This window comes from Chiloscyllium plagiosum, chromosome 3 (genome assembly GCF_004010195.1).
Source record: "Chiloscyllium plagiosum isolate BGI_BamShark_2017 chromosome 3, ASM401019v2, whole genome shotgun sequence".
Classification (NCBI taxonomy): domain Eukaryota; kingdom Metazoa; phylum Chordata; class Chondrichthyes; order Orectolobiformes; family Hemiscylliidae; genus Chiloscyllium; species Chiloscyllium plagiosum.
The window spans coordinates 11,430,803-11,453,594 of NC_057712.1; the positions used below are offsets into that span (position 1 = coordinate 11,430,803).

The 22,792-nt window shown below is 39.4% G+C and overlaps 1 protein-coding gene across 2 annotated transcripts in view; it reads right to left on the bottom strand.

The window, feature by feature from the left end:
• LOC122540991 (visinin-like protein 1) overlaps positions 1–22,792 on the bottom strand; it is a 113,648-nt gene that overhangs the window by 47,513 nt on the left and 43,343 nt on the right. For both annotated transcript variants that reach the window (XM_043677402.1, XM_043677412.1), the window contains exon 2: positions 22,210–22,376. In XM_043677402.1, the coding sequence (XP_043533337.1) occupies positions 22,210–22,371 (162 nt within the window). In that variant the 5' untranslated portion in view covers positions 22,372–22,376. The remainder of the gene's footprint in view (positions 1–22,209; positions 22,377–22,792) is intronic.

The following is a 22,792-nucleotide window of genomic DNA, read 5'->3' on the forward strand; positions in this document are numbered from 1 at the left end:
TGCAAATTTTTGCTATAAATTCTATGTTACGATCGAGCCCTCCACAATCACCTGATGAAGGAGCGTCGCTCCGAAAGCTAGTGTGCTTCCAATTAAACCTGTTGGACTTTAACCTGGTGTTATGTGATTTTTAACTATGAACAATAAGGGTTTTAACACAATCTACATGTGGCTAGTCTATGGCCATTGGCAGGATTATGACACTAAATGGTTGTTTTCCTTGCTTTCCTATTTTAAATTAGTCAGCCATGAGGTATAAAGTGCAGGAATGGAACTTAACCAGCAACATTCATAAATCCGTGCCAAACGAATGCTATTGTAATGAGTTCTTGTATATAGAAATGGTGAAGCAAGTTCTAATACTTCAACTTACTGGAGGTGGGGGTGACGTTCCTTCTCCATGTTCTGCTGAATCTCATAGGATTTGCAATGGATTTGGAAGGTTGCTTGACAATCTGCTGGGAGTCATTTCACCACTTTTTCAACTGAAAGTGATCTCATTCAGCTAAATGTAGACAGTAATGTAAAACAATGGTTGCTAACCATGGGAAAATGTCAAGCAACACATTTTTAATGCACAAGGAACAATTTCTTTCTTCATACGACCATGAATCTTTGAAATTCTCTACCTCGGAGATTCATGGGTTGCTCCATCATTGAATATATTTAAGGTTGATACGGAAAGATTTTCCTCTCCAGAGAATAAGGAGCATATGGAAAGTGGGTAGAAAAGCAAAGTGGATACCAAAGATGAGCCATGAAAGTGTGGTGACTGGTGAAGCTGGCTCTAGGTGGGCTGTTTGTTTTACTCCTCCTCCATTCTAATATTTCCGCCATCATTGCTGGAGCAAGTATTGCCTGCAATTAGGTAGGATAATAGCAAAAGGAACCTATAGCTATCTTAACACCTCAATTTCCAATTTTCCTCTTGTGATTGATATTGCATCTGCACCTGGCTACTGCTTCCTCACCTAGCAAATAGGAATTTGTACGGTTACAAATAGGAACGAGCAGAGAATAGATCCCAAGTTTCCTACCTGACCCATTATCATTACGGAGATAAGTTCAGCCAGCACATCCAAGCAGAATTTTGCTGAATGAATCTTTTGTTGGAAAGATGAATATATCTAATATAAAGCGAAAGATCTACGTGCTAAAGTGAACAGTTTATTTATTTACATATGTTTTCCACCCATCGACACATCAAAATGAAGCACTGAAATTTAATAAGACTAATTATACACAATTGTTCTTAACCGATAAAGGAACAGGAAAAGAACCTGCATCTATGGAGCACTTTTCAAAACTTCAGGGTGTCCCAAAGTGTTTTACAACTAATGATGAACCATAAAGTCCTACTGTTCATGGGGAATGTGTTCCCAGAGACTGCTGCAAACAATGATTCCTCAGTAACGGACAGTGCAGTGAGCACTTACATGTACACTTTTTACTCGAGGTAATATGCTTTTCCTTTTTTAAAAAAATACAACCAATAACTAAACAGTAGATTCACAGTTCATAATGCCATAAGATTTAAGATCAGAAGTAGTCCATTCAGCCCATCGAATCTACTTGTGCAATCAATGAGATCATGGTTGATCTGATAATCCATAACTTCACTTTTCCTAACTTTTTCCTGTAATCCTTGATTTCTTTACTAATTAAGTCTGTCTCAGCCTTGAATATTCTTAACAACCCAGTTTCAACAACTCTCTCCAGTAAATAATTCCATAGATTTACTAACCTCTGAAAGAAGTAATTCCTTCTAATTGCCATATTAAATGGGTGACCGCTTGCTCTGAGATTATGCCCCAAAGTGTTTTACAACTAAAAGTCTCTCCCACAAGGGGAAGCAACCTCAGCATTTACCTTGTCAAGTTCTCTAATAATCTTGCATGTTCCAAAAAGGTCCCGTCTCATTGTTCTAAACTCCCATGAGTACAGGGGCAACCTCCTCAACCTCTCCTTTTAAGAAAATCCCTCGATATCTGTGGTTAACCTAATGAACCTTCTCTGGTCTGCCTTCAATGCTAGTATACCTTTCCTTAGATAAAGGGATCAAAATTATTCAAACTTCCAGATGTGCTCTGACTCATGCATTGTAAGGTTTTAACAAGATTTCTCTGTTTTTTATAGTCCATTCCTTTTGAAATAAAGGCCAATATTTCATCTGCTTTCCCTACTATCTGCTGAATTTGGATGTTAGTATTTGGTGATTCATGCATGAGGACCCCAAAATGCCTTGGTGTGCAGTTTTCTGCAGTCTTTCTCCATTTAAGAACTTTTCATCCCCTCTATTCTTTCTGTGAAATTGAAAAATTCACATTTTACCAAATTGCATTACATCTGTCATGTTTTTGCCCACTCACTTAACCAGTCTATATCCCTGCGTAGATGCCCTCACCACTTAACTTTACACCTCTTTTTGTGTCATCTGCAAACTTGGTGATAATGCATTCATTTCCCTCGTCCAAGTCATTAATATATATTGTAAATAATTGTAGCCTCAGCACTTGTGGCACTCCATTAGCTACATATGTCAAAGGTGGAGAAGTTAGTGAAAAGCTGTACTAAAAGTACTGCATGGTTAATCAACTTCACAAAGGCAGAGCACCTAAGTGGCAGAACCATCTCTTGAAGCATAGTCAACCTTACATAAGGTGCTCATCTGTTCATTTTTTTATTTTTAGATATAAAGGCTTGAAACCATTTTAATAATTGAGAAAATGTTTTCTCTTAAGTATTCATTAGCTACTAGTGTGCCAAGGAATCACTTTATCCCACTACAGAACAGCACCGACAAACCCTGCAGAATACTTAATTTATTGTACCTTCTTTGCTAAGAATAGCTACCTGTTTTGGCCGTACCAACATTTTAATTTTCCTCTTCTTGCTCAGACAGCCACTCAAATACCCTACTCTTTCTTTTGATTTATAAAATTCTTTTATTTAATATTTTCTCTTTGCATTCCTAAGTATCTTGTTTACCTCTTTTCAAAGTACACTATATTCCCCATTGGCACCCTCTTTTGTACTGTTTACATTATGGAACACTTCTCTCTATCTGCGTTAAAATTAAACTGCAATACAAAAACATCTACTGTAAAGGAGTGATGTGGAAATTTGGCAGGATTTCCATTTGTCCTTTCAGCTGCAGCAGCCTACAGCCAAATATGTTCAGCATCGCCTCTCACGCTAAACATAATTTCATGTTAGCCCCATCTTAATTGCACACCAGATCAAAGTATATATCCGCCATTTTAGCAAATGGATTGGAATCCATCCCGATGTTAAAGAAAAAAAGAGAATATTTATTTAATGTTTGAACTCTTCAGGTTTTGAAATATATATGCAAGTACTTCTTTCAACTTACGTTAAAAAGGTACTGCAACGTATGGAGGACAATACTGAGAAATAAACATTAGAAAAGCATATTGTTAAAACATTTGCAGCAATGTCATATTTCACCATATTAATTTTTGGAATTATGTCAAAAACACATTCTAGCAAGGTGAAGCTTACAGGTCATTTTCTAGTACTTTAACAAATTCGATTCAAGTTATGTTTAAACTCAATGTGGTAGATATTTTCACCTGTTTGTCATTTCACAGCGCACAGATGGAATGACAGTCTGTTACTAGTAAAGATCTGGCAATCAAAGGAACTCACCTTACAGCCATGTGACCAAGTCAATATTTTGTGTTCATGCGTATTTTTGTTAACAGACCCTATTTTCAGTATTTTATACTAGCTAAATGTCTTGCAGGGTTTGATTTGATTTCTGGACTGGGGGAGCAGTTTGCACTGTCAGTGAATAAATCTGAAGACTGCAGTGCTCAGAAGCTGCTGACCTAGAGATAGCAGTTTCTGTTTAGTCTCAGCTGTTTTTCCCTTTCTTTTTCCCAACACACCAGCACTGGTTACATTGAAGTTTATGGTGTACCTAATGCAAGTTCATATTCAGTTTACTGTGGTTAAAAAGGTGCTTACAAAAAGATGTGTCTCATATTGTTTCAATCAGTGAGGACACAGTAAACAATGTCATGCCATATAATCATAGTTAGGGGCTGCTTTGTGGAGCTAAGCTTGCGGTGCCAGATCTCTGGAAATAAGAACTTGTTTTCACAGCAGAAGCTGTTGCAGATCAGATAGGATTGTTTAATTTTCTTCAACCGATGAAGTCACAAAAGATTTACAACTTTTAAATTTAATTCATTTAAACTTTAAATGAATGATGCAATGGTGACATTTTTGTCATTTTTCGACCCAGATCATTATTCAATTGCAACTCCATCATTCAGGAATTACGTATTCAACCTCAATTATGGAATCATAAAGTATAAAATATCCATTCAATAATTTCTGGATAGATTATTGTGTTGTAAAGGAATTGCATTCTGAAAAATGTCATGTTTAGATTAGATTAGTTACAGTGTGGAAACAGGCCCTTCGGCCCAACAAGTCCACACCGACCCTCCGAAGAGCAACCCACCCAGACCCATTCCCCTACACCTAACACTAAGGGCAATTTAGCATGGCCAATTCACCTGACCTGCACATCTTTTGGACTGTGGGAGGAAACCGGAGCACCCGGAGGAAACCCACGCAGACACGGGGAGAATGAGCAAACTCCACACAGACAGTCGCCCAAGGTGGGAATTGAACCCAGGTCTCTGGCGCTGTGAAGCAGCAGTGCTAACCACTATGCCACCGTACCGCCCACTGTATTGCTCTAATTTACAGTAAGAATAAATACTCTTTATGGATTAATATTTGATCAAAACAAAATGGCATTATTAGGCATTATATTATTATTTTGAGTCAATGTAAAATAATATCGAATAAGAATTGTTATAAAATTAGGAGGGTTGACAGTCTAATGCCTTGGCAACAGTAGTTATGAAATTCTCTCATAAACACACACTGATGGAGAATAAGGTTACAATTCAGTATCTCAGAACGTCTCAGAGAATGGGGGTGGCATAGTGGCTCAGTGGTTAGCACTGCTGCCTCACGGTGCTAGAGATCTGGATTTGATCTCATCCTCAGGCAACTGTCTGTGGGGAGTTTGCACATTCTCCCTTTGTCTGTGTACGTTTCCTCTGGGTGTTCCGGTTTCCTCCCCCAGTCAAAGATATGTAGGTTAGATGGATTGGTCATGTTAAATTCTGCAGTGTTACAGGGTTAGGTAGGGAATGGGATGCTTTATGGAGAGTCGGTGTGGACTCGATAGACTGAATGGCTTGCTTCCACATTGTAGGGATTCTATTTTCAATTCATGAGGTCTCTTGGGAACTTTACAAAGCTCATCTGAATTAAGTAAAATTGATATTAACAAGGTCGTAATAACCTTAAGATAGGATCAACCGACTTATCACATCATTAACATTCAGGCCAACATTATCCTTAAATAGGTCTCCACACTGGTCACTAAAATTCAAGTACTGAGGATAGTTTACCTCTTCACCATGCAGGTCAGCAACCTCTCATATACTAAAGACGCCAATTCCATTTCAAGAAACATATGGAAAGAAAGGATGTAATATGCATCCAAGCTTTGAAGGTCTGATTTATTGTCCCAAAAGAACTGATTTAAAAACAGTCTCAAAATGTTTCCAAGTGCTACAATTATGAATTTTAAAAATTTATGATGTTTTGGGACTGTAGCTTTATTTGTAGCACAATGAATGGGTAGGGGTTAAGTGTGTATTGCAAATTCCATATGCTTTTTCTGGTGTTATCTAATTTAACCTCTGTGGAATAAATAATTTTTTTGATATACTGATCTTGCACACAAGCCTCTGTGTATCAAATGGATTATTAGCCAGTCCAACTTCCATGACAAAAGAAAATAGTATGTTGTTTTTGGCAAACAAATAGCAAGTCTTTCTGTAGCATTATTACCATGTTTATCCCTGTACATCATACTTCAGATTATATGTTACATTCCCTGCCAAAATTATGTTCCTGTGAAAATGAGTCATCACAGCATCCAACTGAAATACATTTAAATATCTCTGAATCCGAAGGAAATTAAAGCTTGCCAGACATATAACATATATTGATATATATTTATCAGACAAATTACATTGAACATAGAACATTACAGTGCAGTGCAGTACAGGTCCTGCAGCCCTCGATGTTGTGCCGACCTGTCGAACCAATCTAAAGCCCATCTATCTGACACTATTCCACTTTCATCCAAATGTCAATCCAATGACCATTTAAATGCCCTTAAAGTTGGCGAGTCTACTATGTTCCATGCCCTTACAACTCTGAGTAAAGAAACTACTGCTGACATCTGTCCTTTCTCTATCATCTCCTCAATTTAAAGCTCTCAATTAAGTCACCTCTCAACCTTCTTCTCTGTAATGTAAACAGCCTCAAGTCCCTCAGCCATTCCCCATAAGACCTTCCCTCCATACCAACATCCAAGTAAATCCCCTCTGAATCTTCTCCAAAACTTACACACCCTTCCTCTAATGCAGTGACCAGTGCTGTATGCAATACTCCAAGTGCAGTCACACCAGAGTTTCGTACAGCTGCAGCATGACCTCGTGGCTCTAAAACTCAATCCCTCTACCAAGAAAAGCTAACACATCATATGCCTTCTTAACAACCCTATCAGCCTGGGTGCAATTTTCATGGATCTATGTACATGGACAACGAGATCTCTCTGTTCATCTACACTATCGAGAATCTTACCACTAGCCTTGTACTCTTTATTCCTGTTGCACCTTCCAAAGTGAATCACCTCACACTTTTCCACATTAAACTCCATTTGCCACCTCTCAGCCCAGTTCTGCAGCTTAGCTATGTCCCTCTGTAACCTGCAACATCCTTCAGCACTATCCACAACTCCACCGACCTTAGGGTCATCCGCAAATGTACTAATCTATCCTTCTATCGCCTTCATCTAGGTCATTTATAAAAATGACAAACAATAGTGGCTCCAAAACAGATCCTTGTTGTAGACCACTGGTAACTGAACTCTAGAATGAATATTTCCCATCAACCACCACCCTCTGTCTTCCTTCATCTAGCTAACTTCAGATTCAAATGCTAAATCCCCCTCAATTCCATGCCTCCATATTTTGGGCAATAGCCTACCGTGGGGAACTTTATCAAATGCCTTACTGAAATCCATACACACCACATCAACTGCTTTACCCTCAACTACCTGTTTGGTCACCATCTCAAAGAACTCAATAAGGTTTGTGAGGCATGATCTACCCTTCACAAAACTGTGTTGACTATTCCTAATCAACTTATTCCTCTCTAGACGATTATAAATCCTATCTCTTCTAACCTTTTCTAACACTTTACACACAACCTAAGTAAGGCTCTTTGGTCTATAATTACCAGGGTCGTCTCTACTCCCCTTCTTGAAGAAGGGGACAACATTCTTTAAAAACCTCAGCCTTGCATATCTCAGGCTGATTACATCACTTTTTCTCAATATTTACAATTTAGATAGTCTTTTAAGAAAGCCTGGAATAAATACTTTTATGTTGGCTCTTGTGAAACAGGCAACTATCAATGCCATCAGTTCTTCTCCCACACTTGAAGAGAAACTGCCTGCCCCAGCCATAATGGCACTGCTTTTTCTGCACATGTCTCTGCAATGCCCATGAACACCTCCAACCTTCATCCACACAACTCTACATTAACTAAACCTCCAGTCTCATCACATTATTATACCTGCTCTTGGACCCACTCAGTCACAACTACAACACAGTCAGATGATGAACATCTATGACATGCATGCTTCTGCCAGATTATATTGCATGCAGGGACAGCCATGCATTGCGCACATTTGCACAGAATGAATTCGTGCTGACATGAACACAGTCTTCACTTGTTTTCTTAGCATTTACTCACTTTAGTGTTTAATTGAAAGCTGTTAGCCAGGGCTGGAGGGTTTGAGCTATAGGGAGATGCTGAATAGAGTGGGGCTAGGAGAATGAAGAAGGCTTTTGGTATGCTTGCCTTTATTGGTATAGGAGTTGAGAGGTCATGTTGACCCTGTACAAGACATTGGTTAGGCCACTTTTGGAATATTGTGTGCAATTCTGATCCGGTGTTGTGAAACTTGAAAGGGTTCAGAAAAGATTTACAAGGATGTTGCTAGGGCTGGAGGATTTGAGCTATGGGGAGAAGCTGAATAGGCTAGGGCTATTTTTCCTGGATCGTCAGAGGGGTGATCTTGTCAAGGTTCATAAAATCATGAGGGACATGGATAGGGTAAATAGACAAGTTCTTTTCCCAGAGGCAGGGGAGTCCAAAGCTAGAGAGATTAGATTTAAGGTGAGAGGAGAAAGATTTAAAAAGGACCCAAAGAGAAACGTTTTCATTCAGAGGGTGGTGCTTATATGGAATGAACTGCCAGAGGAAGTGGTAGAGGTATACAATTATTACATTCAAAAGGCATCTGGATGTATATATGAATAGGAAGAGTCGAGAAGGATATGGACCAAATGCTGGCAAATGGGAATAGGTTAATTTGGGATATCTGGTCTGCATGGACAAGTTGGACAGAAGGGTTTGTGTCCATGCTATATATATTTATGACTCCGTAACTGCCTCATATTGCCTTCTTAGCACATTCTGATTTTAATACTGAGTTACAAACTGCTAGCCTCTGTGGTTTAGCTTGTTTTTAGGGTAGGGAGACAGCTTGTAGTGGTGGGGATCACCAAACAATCAAACATCAGACATATCACTGTAAAGTATGGTGCTATATCAAAGTCAGAGCTGCAGCATGTTCTAACAGCTGATATGGAAAACACACTGCATGTGCTTCACGCAAATGGCAATATGTTAACGTCAAAAGGGAAGAGTCCTTAGTTGGGTGAAATGGGACTAAATTTAATCAATGTGTTTGGCTACAGTCAATGGGGGTCATCCAATAACATGACAAAGATTGGCCATGGTTTCTTGATGCTCAAGTGCAAGCAGTCCAGGGTTTACATCTCGGCTAGTCAGAGTATTGTTGGGATATCAGTCCATGGAGTGGACCAGTTTTCTTCCTGCAATGAGATTAAGGGAGAGATGAGTCAGATGGAAGTAGATGCAAGAGCACTTAGTGGTCATTCATGGGCAGAAGTATTCATGACATGTAAGTGCAAAGGGTATGAAAAGTTAATTATATGGGAGGATGGAGGTAAGTGTGAATCCTTGAATGCACAATACTGAAAGTTGTGGTCCATGAATCCTGGTGGGATGCAAGTGTAGTAGCAAAGTGCGAGTGAATGCTCAACCTTGTGAGTCTGAGCTAGCAGAGAGAAGATGGTGACACTTTTCATTGAGGAATGCAGAAGATCACTGACCTTCTTGTGGCATTGTGGGTGTCCCTGTTGATTTGAGATACAGTGCTGACTGCTGATTTCTGTTCTAGATCTTTAGGATTGTTGATGTGGTCTCCTGTGACAGTCAACATTTTGTCCACAAACCTGCTCGAACAGCACTTTGAAATTCCTATCCTGGAAGTTGGGAGCTAGCTTATCTTTCCTCAGACATTGTCAGGCCTCAGCCTCTTAGTTTGAGAGACATTCCATTGCTTTCAGTGTCTGAAGTGGTATGTAGTTGGGTTTAAAGCTAGAGGTGTGGAAGTCAGAACTATTCACCAGGAGTGAACACTTCTGCCTCCTTGTTAACACAATTGCCCAAGAAACACATTCATAAGCTTGGTTGTGTAATTAATAAATTGAAAAGCAGAAGATCATCTTGGACAATGGCAGATTGGATGTGGTGAAACCTACTCCCATCATAGTTTAACTGGAAACAGGAACATTCAACCTAAGTATCTTTTCTTTAAGAAAAGACATTGGTGCACTAATCAGGTTTCTAAAGGAGTGTCTCAAACTTTTAAATTGAATTCAAATTCTCAAGTTGCCATGGTGATACTTGAACTCATTAAGGCAGCTTTAGCTGGAGGAGTTGGTGTTGGGCACGGTCAGGAAGCCCTTTTTGCAGGTTCGTGGGTTCACCATCAGTTTGAAGACCTTCCCTGTGCTTAACCCTCCTCCACATCCTCTTGATAGCAACCCCTGCAGATTCTTGGCTGGAAGCCCCCACCTCAGATTTACCTGGGTCCCTCAGTCTGGTGGCATTGCCTACAGTCCACTCCCAGCTGGCGCTGCTTCAAGTAACAAAACTGCAGCTAATCTTCTTCTTTGACAGCTTCCTAAAGTGGGGCATCTATCGAAATGGGAGCTAACAAAATCGCTCCTTAAAAAAGTTAACGTTGCTCCTTGTGTTAAATTGTATAAAACAGAAGCATCCCTTGGGGCTTTGGACGGAGGTGAGGGGAGTTGTGTAGGTGCAGGTTTTGCACTTCCTGCAGTGGCAGGGAAAGGTGCCAGGAGTGGGGTGTGGGCTGCTGCTCCTTGGATGCTGCCTGACCGGCTGTGCTTTTCTAGAACCACATTCTCGACTCTGATTTCCAGCAACTGCAGTCCTCACTTTCTCCTAGTGATAGACCTAGCAGCCAATGTAATCAATTGTGAACCAGCGGCTGCTCTTCGATTTACTGCAGTGGTTCTGGCACAATGGACTGTCACAGAACAATGACACTGTGACTGCTGCCAGGTATTTTGCATGATAGGTGTGTGTATACACATACACATACACACACAACACTGAAGGATTGAAGGTCCTTTAAGTTTCACTACATGGCAAAGTTGACATGTGGTGATTACAGAATATCTGCAATCAACAGTAGTCTTAAACACAGGGATTCAGAGTAGTTCTTGCAACATTTAGTGATCGATCTACCTGTTTCTTTTCTAGCAGGGGAGAATGAAATGTACTTACTTTTCTGAATATCAAATTCAGTGACCTCACTCATGCAAAAATGGGTGAAAAACTGTGAGGTAGTAGGAGCCAGACTCAAAGATTCTTTAACACATTTAACACCACAGCCACTGGCAGGAAGGTTATTGATCTCCAGTTGAAGTATAGCTCCAGTAGGTAGCAGATTTCAGTGAGGGCTTCTTTATTGTAGCACAGACATCTCAAGCATTGTTTTTCATTTAGGTTCAGATGAGAGGATTGCTCTCCAAACATCATAGGTGGATCTGGCTTCCCATTGACAGCCCTTCTTCAACTCCCTCTGTCTCTGCCACCACCACCACTACCCCCTAAAATCTACCTACTCTATTTCTAGCAGCTCGGTGAAGTCTCTGCTTATTCTCCCAGTCATGCTGCAGTCCAAGAGGAAGGTTCACTCATGTATTCATGTCTGGGAGCTATTGTTTTACGATGAGACTCATCAAACAGTGTTTACATTCAATGAGAAGTACAAAAGTCCATCAGCCAGCTGGTACTAAGTATCAATGTCTCAATTAGCTCCAGTTAAGGATGGATCACTAAGCTGGCATTTACAAGATGACATGCTTCTAACTGACAATTTAAAATGAAATGCCCTTTCTGAAACTGTGGCAGTAATTTTCCATTCTGTGCAGTAGAGGTTGAATGGATATGGAATGCTCTCTAATATACGGTCAATTTTCACTTATCATCATTTCATCTTTGAAAACAAATTCAAGCTATTTAAAACAGCTCATGATTACTTTTTAATGATACCTTTCCAGCTAAGCATCTTCTAACAACTTTATTTTTTGGACATGTCTGTTTAAGTGAGGTTAATAATTACAACATTCACAGGTTTCAGTGCAGAAAATACTGGATTGTGCAATCTATTTGAAACACTAATGTAGTCATACTGTACCATATCACAGCTGCTTTGCCAAACCCTTTTCCCCTTCCCTCACTTTCTTCTCTTCCTCAAATCCTACAATTCCAACTCTTCACTTTAATCTTCTTTTAGGCATTCTTCTGGGTAAAAATGACTTTCTTCCTATATTTTTACACCTGAACACCCTGCCTTTACAAACCAGGTGAGTCACATATGAAAGATCAGTGGTGGTCAAGCTCTCTGGTTTCAGAAGTCATCAGTAAACACTATTTTACTTTTTCTAGGAGTCACTGTATATTAATTTCACTATTGTTGATAATACTCAAAATACAAATGCAAACTTTAATCATATACAGCTTCATACAGGTTGTGTCTGTCAGTGGCTTTCTCAGGGCTATTCCAATTCTAACACATCGGAGTTAATTTCCTTTGTTTTGAAAAGAAGTCCTTGTAGTTCTTTGAGCTTGTCTTATGCCATGATACATCCTGAATAGCTCTTTGGTTTTCTAAGACATGATGAGTTTATCATAAATATTTTAATACTGAAATGCTTATTCTTTTTAATGTTTCTGCACAATGTTGGGACATTCTGTACAATTTCCACTTGACAACGTATCTGTTTCTACTATAGAACCAGAGAATTAGTACAGCGCAAAAAGAGGCCATTAGGTCAATTGTGCCTGTAACAGTTCTATTTCCTCGTGCTGATCTCTTGCCTTTTCACCCTGCACACTATTTATATCAAAAATAACTACCTAAAGCCTCTTGGATGTCTCAATTGGAACCGTCTCCATCACATTTCCAGGCAGTGCAATACAAGATCTAAAGTACAAATAAAACTTTTACAAAGTGCATTAGTAGCCTTCCACTTGGACTACAGATGACTTGGAGAATGAGCAGAAACCTCAGAGATTAGGACTAGCTGTTATATATAGAGTGGATAGGTCAAGGGGATAGCAGCAGTGTAATAGATCTCCTTGCATGTTTCTGTAACAGCTGTGAGATCATATTCATTTACCTCGATTTGCACCGAAAGTTTATCTACTTTATTCTGAATACTTCATGCATTGAGATTCAAAACCTTTAAGTTTGTTTCATTATCAACTTTTTGTTTTCTTTTACACTTTTATCGTTCCTTGCTACAATATGACATTGACACATTCTGTGTTTTCCTTCCTCTGGTAAAAATCAACTCCATCACTAAGCTGCAATCCTACCTTCTCCTTTACCGTTGATTTTATAATTTTCCATTCAATTGAATCCACTCCCTTAACTACTCAAAATATATCCAGTAACTTTTTAAAAAATGTACATGTGAAGTTCCATTTGCTCTGGCAGCTTCTAATACCTCATGTAACAAGTGTCACAGTCCAAGAGCCAGTTAAATTTAATTCTAGGACCTTATTACCTTACTGTCTATTGTAAACAAACTCACAGAAGAGTTCTAACAGCCTGCAGGTGTTTGGTCAGTATTGCACTTGGGATTAAGTTCAACTGTGTGGCATGCTTAAAGAGATACAGGGAGGAATTTGTCCAGCCACTGAACAACATGGTCATTAGTGAAAGTTGTGAGAGATCATTAAGAAAGAGTCTCATTTTCAAACCAGGACGTACTCCACGGGCAGTGACTACAACACATCCTCTGTCCCCTAGAATCCCCAGGACATGGTCAGCAAATAAGGGTGGGAATTTCCCTCTGTCTGACATTAGTGGATAATTGACAGCAACTGTGGATTGTCATTATTTGACCACGAGGTGAGTTGGGCTTTAAAGACAGAGAATCCTAGAAAAACCTTGCAGTGCCCAGTATTTCTACCTCTGGCAAGTAGGAGAATAAAATGAGCAGAGCATAATAAGGGACCTGAAGCAAAGACAATGAGGTGAGTTTGAGAAGATAGTGTGAGAAACTTGTTATGGCTTGCTGAGAGAAATTCTCCATAAAACCTGACAACCAATTTCTGATAAAATTTAGCCCATTACATACACCACAGGGAATAATACAATGCCACATGATCTTGCAGTTCATTGCAGCTACATTCAGATGCTTCTTAAATAAAGTTAACATTTTCCTTATTTGGAGGATTCAATTAATATTCCTCAGCATCAAAATGATGATCTGGAAGCAATCAATGAAAGAACATTATGGAAAAGTATCTGCCATAGCTGAAAACTGCAGGCTCCAAACAAGCAGAAGCATGGCTCAATTGATGCCAAAGCTATAAGAGTTATCGCACTGTATCCGGCCTCACTGTGGAACCAAACAGCGTGCATCTCAGTCCGTTATTGTGTACAATGTATTGCTGTGTAGATGATATTGTAGTAAGGCATGGGGCACTGAACAAAAAGCTACATGCAAGGAAGTAAAAATAGTCTTGATAGATACTTCAGTCTGCAAACGAAACTCCATTGTCGAGCAAGCTAAATTTAATGAACCTACTTAATGATCAGGGAAACAGTGACACTTTTATCAATTATACAGACTTGCATAGAACTGAGTATGGCAGCTTAAATGAAAAATTAATCAGAATCTTAGTTGAAGCATTTGTTTTTCATTTGTTGTGGGCTTCACTGTCTAAGCTCGGATTTTATTGCTTATCCCTAATTGCCTTTTAGAAGGTGGTGGTGAGATATCAACTTGAAACACTGCAGTCTTTGGTCTTGCAGGGACACCATAGGACTATTAAGAAATGAGTTCCAGGATTTTGACCCAGTGACAGTGAAGGAATGGCAATGTATTTCCAATTCATGATGAATGTGTGTGACTTGTTCCCAACCATCTGCTACTCTTATTCTTTGAGATAGTAGAGATCACAGCTTTGGAAGGTGCTGTCAGAGAAGCCTTAGGTGATATACTGCAGTGCATCATATAGATGGTACACATAGTCAGTGGTGAAGGAAGCTTATGTTGAAGGTGTGGGTGGGTTTCTCTCATATTCCTGACTTGTGCTTTGTACATTGTTGTCAGGCATTGGAGAGTCTGAAGGTACATTATTCACCACAGAATTCTGACCCACCTGAGTCATAGTCCAATTCAGTTTCGGATTAATAGTAATTCCCAAAATGTCAATAGTGGAGTTTCAGTGAAGGGTATGACATTGAATATCAAGGAGCAATGATCAGACTCTCTTCTGTTGTAGATGGTCATTATCTGACCACTTGCAGTCAAGCAGTCACTTGCTTAATATTAAACAATAACAAATATCTGAACAGACAAACTGAGGTCAGGGTTGTGACAAAATGCGTCTTTAGAGGGATTCTATAAACCTGTTGCCAAGCAAAGTAAACAGTTTTGGTTTTCAAAAAATCAAGACAGAAGTAGCATGGGTGGGTGATGTCACGCTTCAAGACACACACCAGCCTGATTTGGAAATCTATCATCATTCGTTCACTGTCATTGGGAACTTCTGGAACTTCTTTCCTAATAGCGCTATGGGTGTTTCTAGCCCCATTGAAACCAGTAATCCTTAACTGGTCCTTACATGTGACTCCTGACACACAGCAATCTAATCAACTCTTAACCACCCGCCAAAAAGACCCAGCTAGCCACTCAATTCTAAGTCAATTAGGGCTGAGCAATAAATACTGGCCTGACCAATGGCCTCCATATCCCAGCAGATCATTCCTGAAGAAGGGCTTATGCCCGAAACGTCAATTCTCCTGTTCCTTGGATGCTGCCTGACCTGCTGCGCTTTCCAGCAACACATTTTCAGCTACTCCTGTTCCTTGGATGCTGCCTGACCTGCTGCGCTTTTCCAGCAACACATTTCCAGCTCTGATCTCCAGCATCTGCAGACCTCACTTTCTCCTCCATATCCCAGGAGCAAATTAAAAAAAAAACATAGATTGCCTATAAATGCTAATCTTGCCGGTGATGCCTACATCCCAAAAAAAAAAGGAATAAGAAGGTTTCAGAGCCCCTTAGAAAATGACTAAGCTCTCAAGGTTTAAAACCCAATGTGCCAGCTGTTATAACAAGCCATAGAGTCATAGAGATATATAGCACGGAAACAGACCCTTCGGTCCAACCCGTCCATGCTGACCAGATATCCCAACCCAATCTAGTCCCACCTGCCAGCACCTAGTCCATATCCCTCCAAACCCTTCCTATTCATATACCCATTCAAATGCCTTTTAAATGCTGCAGTTGTACCAGCCTCCACCACTTCCTCTGGCAGCTCATTTCATCCACGTACCACCCTCTATGTGAAAAAGTTGCCCCTTAGGTCTCTTTTATATCTTTACCCTCTCACCCTAAACCTATGCCCTCTAGTTCTGGACTCCCGACCCCAGGAAAAAGACTTAGTCTATTTATCCTATCCATGCCCCTATGTTGGGAGAAAGTACAACAGAGGCTGCTAGAGAAAAATCAAAGAGATGTTGATATCACCCAATATTTTCATCATTTATAACCCAGAGCTACCTATCATCAATGCTGCAGATTGTGTCTTCTCCAGGACTGAGAGTTGTACTCTTTCAGTTATAGGCAGATGGAAAGATCGGTCTACCAGGCATGCTGTCTTAGCTGGAGGCTACTCAAAAATACAGATGATAGAGAAAGAAACATTAGCTGCTATACGGTCTTGCAAAGAGCTTGCCAATTATGTTCTTGATCTCCCTATCAAGATAGGGACAGATCATGAAGCCTTGATGACATGTTTAACTTCTGAGCAACTTGCAAAAGCACCTCCGCATGTTAACAATGATTCAGACTAAGAATGACAAGGTCTGATGCAAATATGTCCTGGGAAAACAGAGCATAGTGGATGCTTTATCCCATATACCCATGACAAGGCCTGAACAAATAGACATGGTTTTGCTGTCGTGTTGAAACCTTTACACTGAAAACCACCACAACTCTGTAGGAACAACTCAAGATATTGAATGATCAGACCATCATAAATGCACAGAATCAAAGCATTTGCAAATAATTCATAATTTTGTCATGAGGGATTGGTCATTCTTAGAGTCCCAAGATTTTATCTCGTGCAACAATTGCATCATAGAATTCTGGGTTTCACAACATGTCCAGCCAGAGCAGGATATTCAGTTTGGTGACGAGGTCTTGAGAAAACCATGAGAAGAAATTATTTCAAGCTCTTGTGCTAGACCTGTCGATGCTGTCTTTCTTCCCATGGAAATATATTGGGATGGGCTTCTTCAAACGCAGAGAAAACATTAATGATTGTAGTAAACTAGGAATCCAGCTGATTGAAATCAAGTAACTGCAAGGTCTCATGTCTGAAGCAGTGATTACATCATGAAGGAAATCATTGCAACAAATGGAATTTCAGTTACTGTATACACATACAATGGACCAAACTTTGCCAATAGGTTTTTAACTAGTTCACAGCATTATATAGATTTCTTCATACTACAAGCTCTCTAAGGCACCATCAAAGCAACTTTGAAGCTAAGAGTGCATACAATAAAAGCATTGCTGAAAACAATAGTTTATTTCACTTATACTTCTGATCTTAGCTGGCTCACTGATACTGCAATGGTCCATTTTTAAGGATGAACATCATCAACATGGACCAACAGGATTGCAGGCACTGAATGTCCAGGGAGTGCTGCATTATTGCAACCAATTTCTAATTATTGCTTTGAAAGCCCTCCTTTGCTGGACCACATAATCTGACTTGTTGAATTCTAAACTGGCATCAGAGTCCTTCTTACTCAATTAAGGCCTGATTTAAAACCAACAATGGGAACATTGGTTTTTCACAAGTTGTTTCAGGCACAGCCCACCCAGGTCCCACCAGAATGGAAGCTTCCCGATTTGGCCTGGCAATTTCTTTTCCTTTACACTGAGGGATACAGACAATCTACTACATTTATGCTTTGAGCTATTGATTTAATTTCACTGTGAAATATTCATGTTGAATTCTGTAACAGATGTCTATCTAGAAACCTGAAAGGATTACAATCACAGATTTGTCACGAAACAATATTACAGTTATGTTTTACTTTAAAACAAGATAGGTCAAGCCCATCCTGGATCAAGTCAAATCACATTTCAACAATGAATAAAAAAAAAATTAGTGATGTGAACAGTTAACATCATTTGATCTGCAATGCCATCAAAATCTATTTCATGAATAAGCACACCACCGTGATCCACAATCACATCTAACTAGACTTTTGCAGGGCAATGATAGTGTCTCTACCTCTGGGCCTGAGGTCTAGGTTCAAATCCCATCTGTTCATAAAATGTTGGAGCAGGTTGATCAAAATAACTACAACAATGATATAAATCAGTTGATAAATCTTTCCTGATTTTCCATGGGAATGGAGTGGTGATGTAGAATCCTAAAGATTCAATTAATTCTAATAATTATCTTCAGTTCCTTTCTCCCCTGATTCTGTTCATAAATCTTTCCAAGACAACCTGGCTAATATGTTTAATTTTCCTTAAACTACCAGAAAAGGCAGTACCTTCTACCTTGACAACCTGCAAGGTCATTGCTTTTTCTTGAGCTTGGGTGGTTGAGACAGCTTAAGAATGGTAAATTCCATTGGTAAATGTGGAATTTTTACTTGCACGATATTCACTGCTAATGAGAGTGAAAACATTGTGTATTGCTTGATTTAATAAGTTGCAGCTGATTAAATGGAGTAGATTTCTTAGAATTTAGAAACCACATAAATGGAAGTAATGGCAAACAATATAACTTTGCAGGATTTAGCAGCAGGAAAACCATCCAGGCTTTCTGATAAACAATGATTGAGCTTCTCCTAGTACCTTTAGCCAGAATAAAATTTCACGAAGGTACAAAATAACCAATTTACTAACATCCGCATTATACCCTAAAACAAAGTCCAAACCTATTCTCGCATATTTAGGAGAATGCAAACTTGAAGCTTTTCAATATTTTCAGCAATTTAAATAAGTGTCACCGAAATACAGTCAAAGAAATACTAAGAAACACAACACAAATCCTAGAAATGATAAATTAATGCTTTAAAAATGCAAACAAAGCATAATAAATGAAACACTTGCTGTTTTCTGAGTCAATGCTCCATTTTAATCCAGTATGAACCAGCATCCATGCGGGAGCCTCACACTGCCGAAGGGTGGAGACATAATAATAAACTGAGGTGGATTCCAACTTAAGGATCAACAGGTTAATATAAAACAGCAATGATATTTTGGCATAGCATTTGGCATAGTATGTAACACACCTGCACCCAAGTTTACATATGCATGATGAAATTCCAACCCATAGAATCGTAGAAAACCACAGCACAGAAACAAGCCATTGTCCCGATCAAAACTGTTTGTCATCTAGTCTAATCTCAGTGAGTTCTTACACTGTGAAATTTCCACTGTTTGAACTTTAATTCAGCAAAGCTCAAGGCAGAAAATTCCAGGTCTTGAAACACCCTGCTGGGTGATCTTTATTTCCAACATTCCTGTAATGCTTTGATTATTTTCAAGATGTGATAGGCCACTGTTGGAATATTGCGTGCAATTCGGGTCTCCTTCCTATCGGAAAGATGTTGTGAAACTTGAAAGGGTTCAGAAAAGATTTACAACGATGCTGCCAGGGTTGGAGGATTTGAGCTACAGGGAGAGACTGAACAGGCTGGGCTGTTTTCCCTGGAGCGTTGGAGGCCGAGGAGGTTTACAAAATTATGAGGTGCATGGATAGGGTAAATAGGCAAAGTCTTTTCTCTGGGGTCGAGGAGTCCAGAACTAGAGGGCATAGGTTTAGGGTGAGAGGGGAAAGATACAAAAGAGACTTAAGGGGCAACTTAAGGGTGGTACATGTATGGAATGAGCTGGCAGAGAAAATGGTGGAGGCTGGTACACTTGCAGCATTTAAAAGGCATTTGGATAAGTATATGAATTTTGAGGGATATGGGCTAGGTGCTGGCAGGTGGGACTAGATTGGGTTGGGATATCTGGTCGGCATGGACGGGTTGGACCAAAGGGTCTGTTTCCGTGCTGTACATCTCTATGATTCTTTGACTTTTAATGTGGATTCTTGCTACAATCATACCAATCATTTGTTTATCCTACTCATTAGTTTCTTGTAAATCTTCAAGATTTCCGTTAGGCCACCTTCTAATATAAAACACCAATACAAAACATTTTCTAATCCTTTCATCTTGAGTAAAATAAGCCCCAAAATCTGAAGTCTTTTTTTCATTACTACAAAGTGTTATCCCCGGAAAGGTAACATTGAATGTGCATTGTACCTTTCCATTGCTTTTAAATTATTTCTATAATGGCATGTTGAAACTTGCACACAACACATCAACAGCAGCCTAAGATTTTACAAAAATCCAATACACCTCTGCTTATTAAAAATTTACGCTTTGTAGCACAACTTACGAAAGAATCATTACTGTTTCAATATTCAGTTAATTTCTTATGGTAGAAATCAGTAACAGCTTGAAGCCGACAGCTACTTTGACATGAAAATTATCCCTGATTCATAACAATTTTGGCAATTTCTTTGGGTAATGTCTTGATAATGCATATGCACAAAAAAATCCTCTAGAGCAATCTCATTTGAGCATCACAAATGCAATGATTTACATACTTCATTGAAAATTAATTTCACTTATAGCAACAGCTGTAATTCACAATCACTCCATTCAGCAGTCATCAAATATAGTGCATTTGAGAAAGGCCATTGAATATTTATTAGGGTCGCAGTTTCACCAGTCTCACAACAGACTGGGAGACGCACAAGTTTGGACTTTCTGTGAATAATGGGATATGGGAATAGGGTCATGAGGAGTAACAGCAAAGAAATGATAATAACACAGCACAATTTTTAGCTCCAGTAATACTAAGGGATAGATTTCCACAGAGTTGAAAAATGTCAACCAGAAGGGTTTTGGGGATTCCCAAGGCTGTTTTCAGCATACTTAATTATGTGCAAAAAGGGATAAGGATGACCAGTGTGGCAGATTGCAAGATCTGAATTCCCAACATCAATGGCTTTGCTGTGGAAATAGGCATTTCTTCCCCGTGTTATTTTCATGGAACCAGATCAACTTTTCTTATAGAACTATTTTTCAATTGCTTAAAGATATTTACATGAAATAAACAGGTATCACATGCTTGCAGTTTCTGCTATTGGTTCTTTAAATATCTGGTTGATTGACACTCTTTTAGGTCTCTAAAAGTTGTTTATTGCGGAAAGGTGAGTGAATGTTTATTTTATGTATACTGCGTGCATAGGCATGGAAGGGCCTAGATTTGCATAAAGGCTATAAGGGGCCATGGGGAAGTTGGGGTGAACATAAATCAATCTGGTGCTTTGTGGATGGGTCGCGAAGAGTGGGTAGAAAACGTAAAGCTTGGCACAGAGAATGTGAAGAACCATGGTGGAATGGCTACAAGGCTTGGCTGCGATGATGGGTGAGATAGGCCATAGGAATGGGTAGACAGCACAGTTTGGCCTGGAGGCTATGCAGAGCTGTGGGGTTATGTGGAAGGGTTGCCATGGAACGTATGAGAAGCTATGGGAAGTCATTGAAGAGGCACAGCTTGGCATGAAGATATGTGGGGTTATGGGAGAGGATAGTGGTGCATATCTTGATGTGGAGAGCATTAGGGGCCATTGAGGGTAGAGGGGGAGCATAGCTTGTCTCGAAAGGATAATGGTGGATTCTATGCAAAGGGGTAAAATTCAGGATTGTTTTCTGTCTCATTACTTTTATACAACTGTGATGAGATCCAGAGCTCTGAGGCAGGTCTTTTTAAACTGCATGCTTTAGCAGCCAGCAATTCCCAGAATCTGGTTTCCAGCATCTGCAGTCATTGTTTTTACCTGCATGCTTTAGCAGCCAGCAGTTCCTATAGCTGTCACAGAACTCTTTTTGGGGCAGTGGGCCCAACTCCAAAACTCTTCATTCTCAACAATGAAAACGCTGCCTTGTGGACATTTTATTTGTAGGGTGGATCAATGGCAGAGGTGAGAAATTTTGATTCTTAGCATCCACCTTGAAGAATAAAAATCCAGCTCTTGTCAGACAATTTAACTCTCAATTTTCTTTTACTCAATTTAAACAATGGCATTAGATCAGATTGACTATAAGCTAAGTGTAGTTAATTTGCAAACGCCAATGCCAGGAACACCACTGTCACCTGCAACTTCCTCTCCAAGCCATTCACCATCCTGACATGGAAATATATCACCATTCCTTAAGTGTTGCTGGGTTTAAATTCTGAAATTCCATCCCTAATGGCATTACAGGTCTACCTACAATATACTGACTGTAGCAGTTCAAGAAGGCAGCTTACTCCCACCTTCTTAATGGCAACTAAGGACAGGCAATAAATGCTGACCCAGCCAGCAATGCCCACATCCCACCAGTGAATTAAAAAAAACACGAAGAACTGTATTATGAATCATTATACAATATTTAACAGAGTATAAAACTTCCCCTGACATTTTTACCAATAGGAAACTTATGTAATATCAGCTTGTTTATTTTGACCAACGGAATAATGTCAACGAACAAACTTGATTTATAATAAAAAATAAACATACCTTTACATACAGTTGCTGGAATTCATCCAGGTTCAGTCTGCCACTAGGACAGTCTTTAAGAAATCCTTTGTACCATTGTTTGAGTTCGTGTTCATTAAATTCTGTGTTCTTCACCAGATCTTCCATGACCTCAGGGGCAAGTTTGCTGTTCTGTTTCCCCATTGTCCCTGAAAAGGCAAGGTATGGCACTTAAAAAGGTAACTAATCGCCATTTTAATTCTGGATTCTCAAGTGCTAGATGCAAGTTTTCAATTTTCCAATGGCAAATGATTAGTTTTATTTGTTATGATATAAATGATAATCAGTAACATGATGGAGAGACAAAGTGATAAAATAATGTACAAATATTACAACAATACATGGCATATTCAGTACTTGAGGAACTATAGTGAAAATGGCACCAAAAGTAATTATTTTCCATTCATTTCATTTATGGCAGAGCTTGAATGCTTGATAGTAAAAAGCAATTTTGCTAGTTGTTCATGGGTAGGAATGCATTTTTTTTTCCCTAACATTTCCTGAACATTGGACTGAATTGTATTGGCCCCATCCACCCTTGTGATGGAAATGCTGGGTATCACCC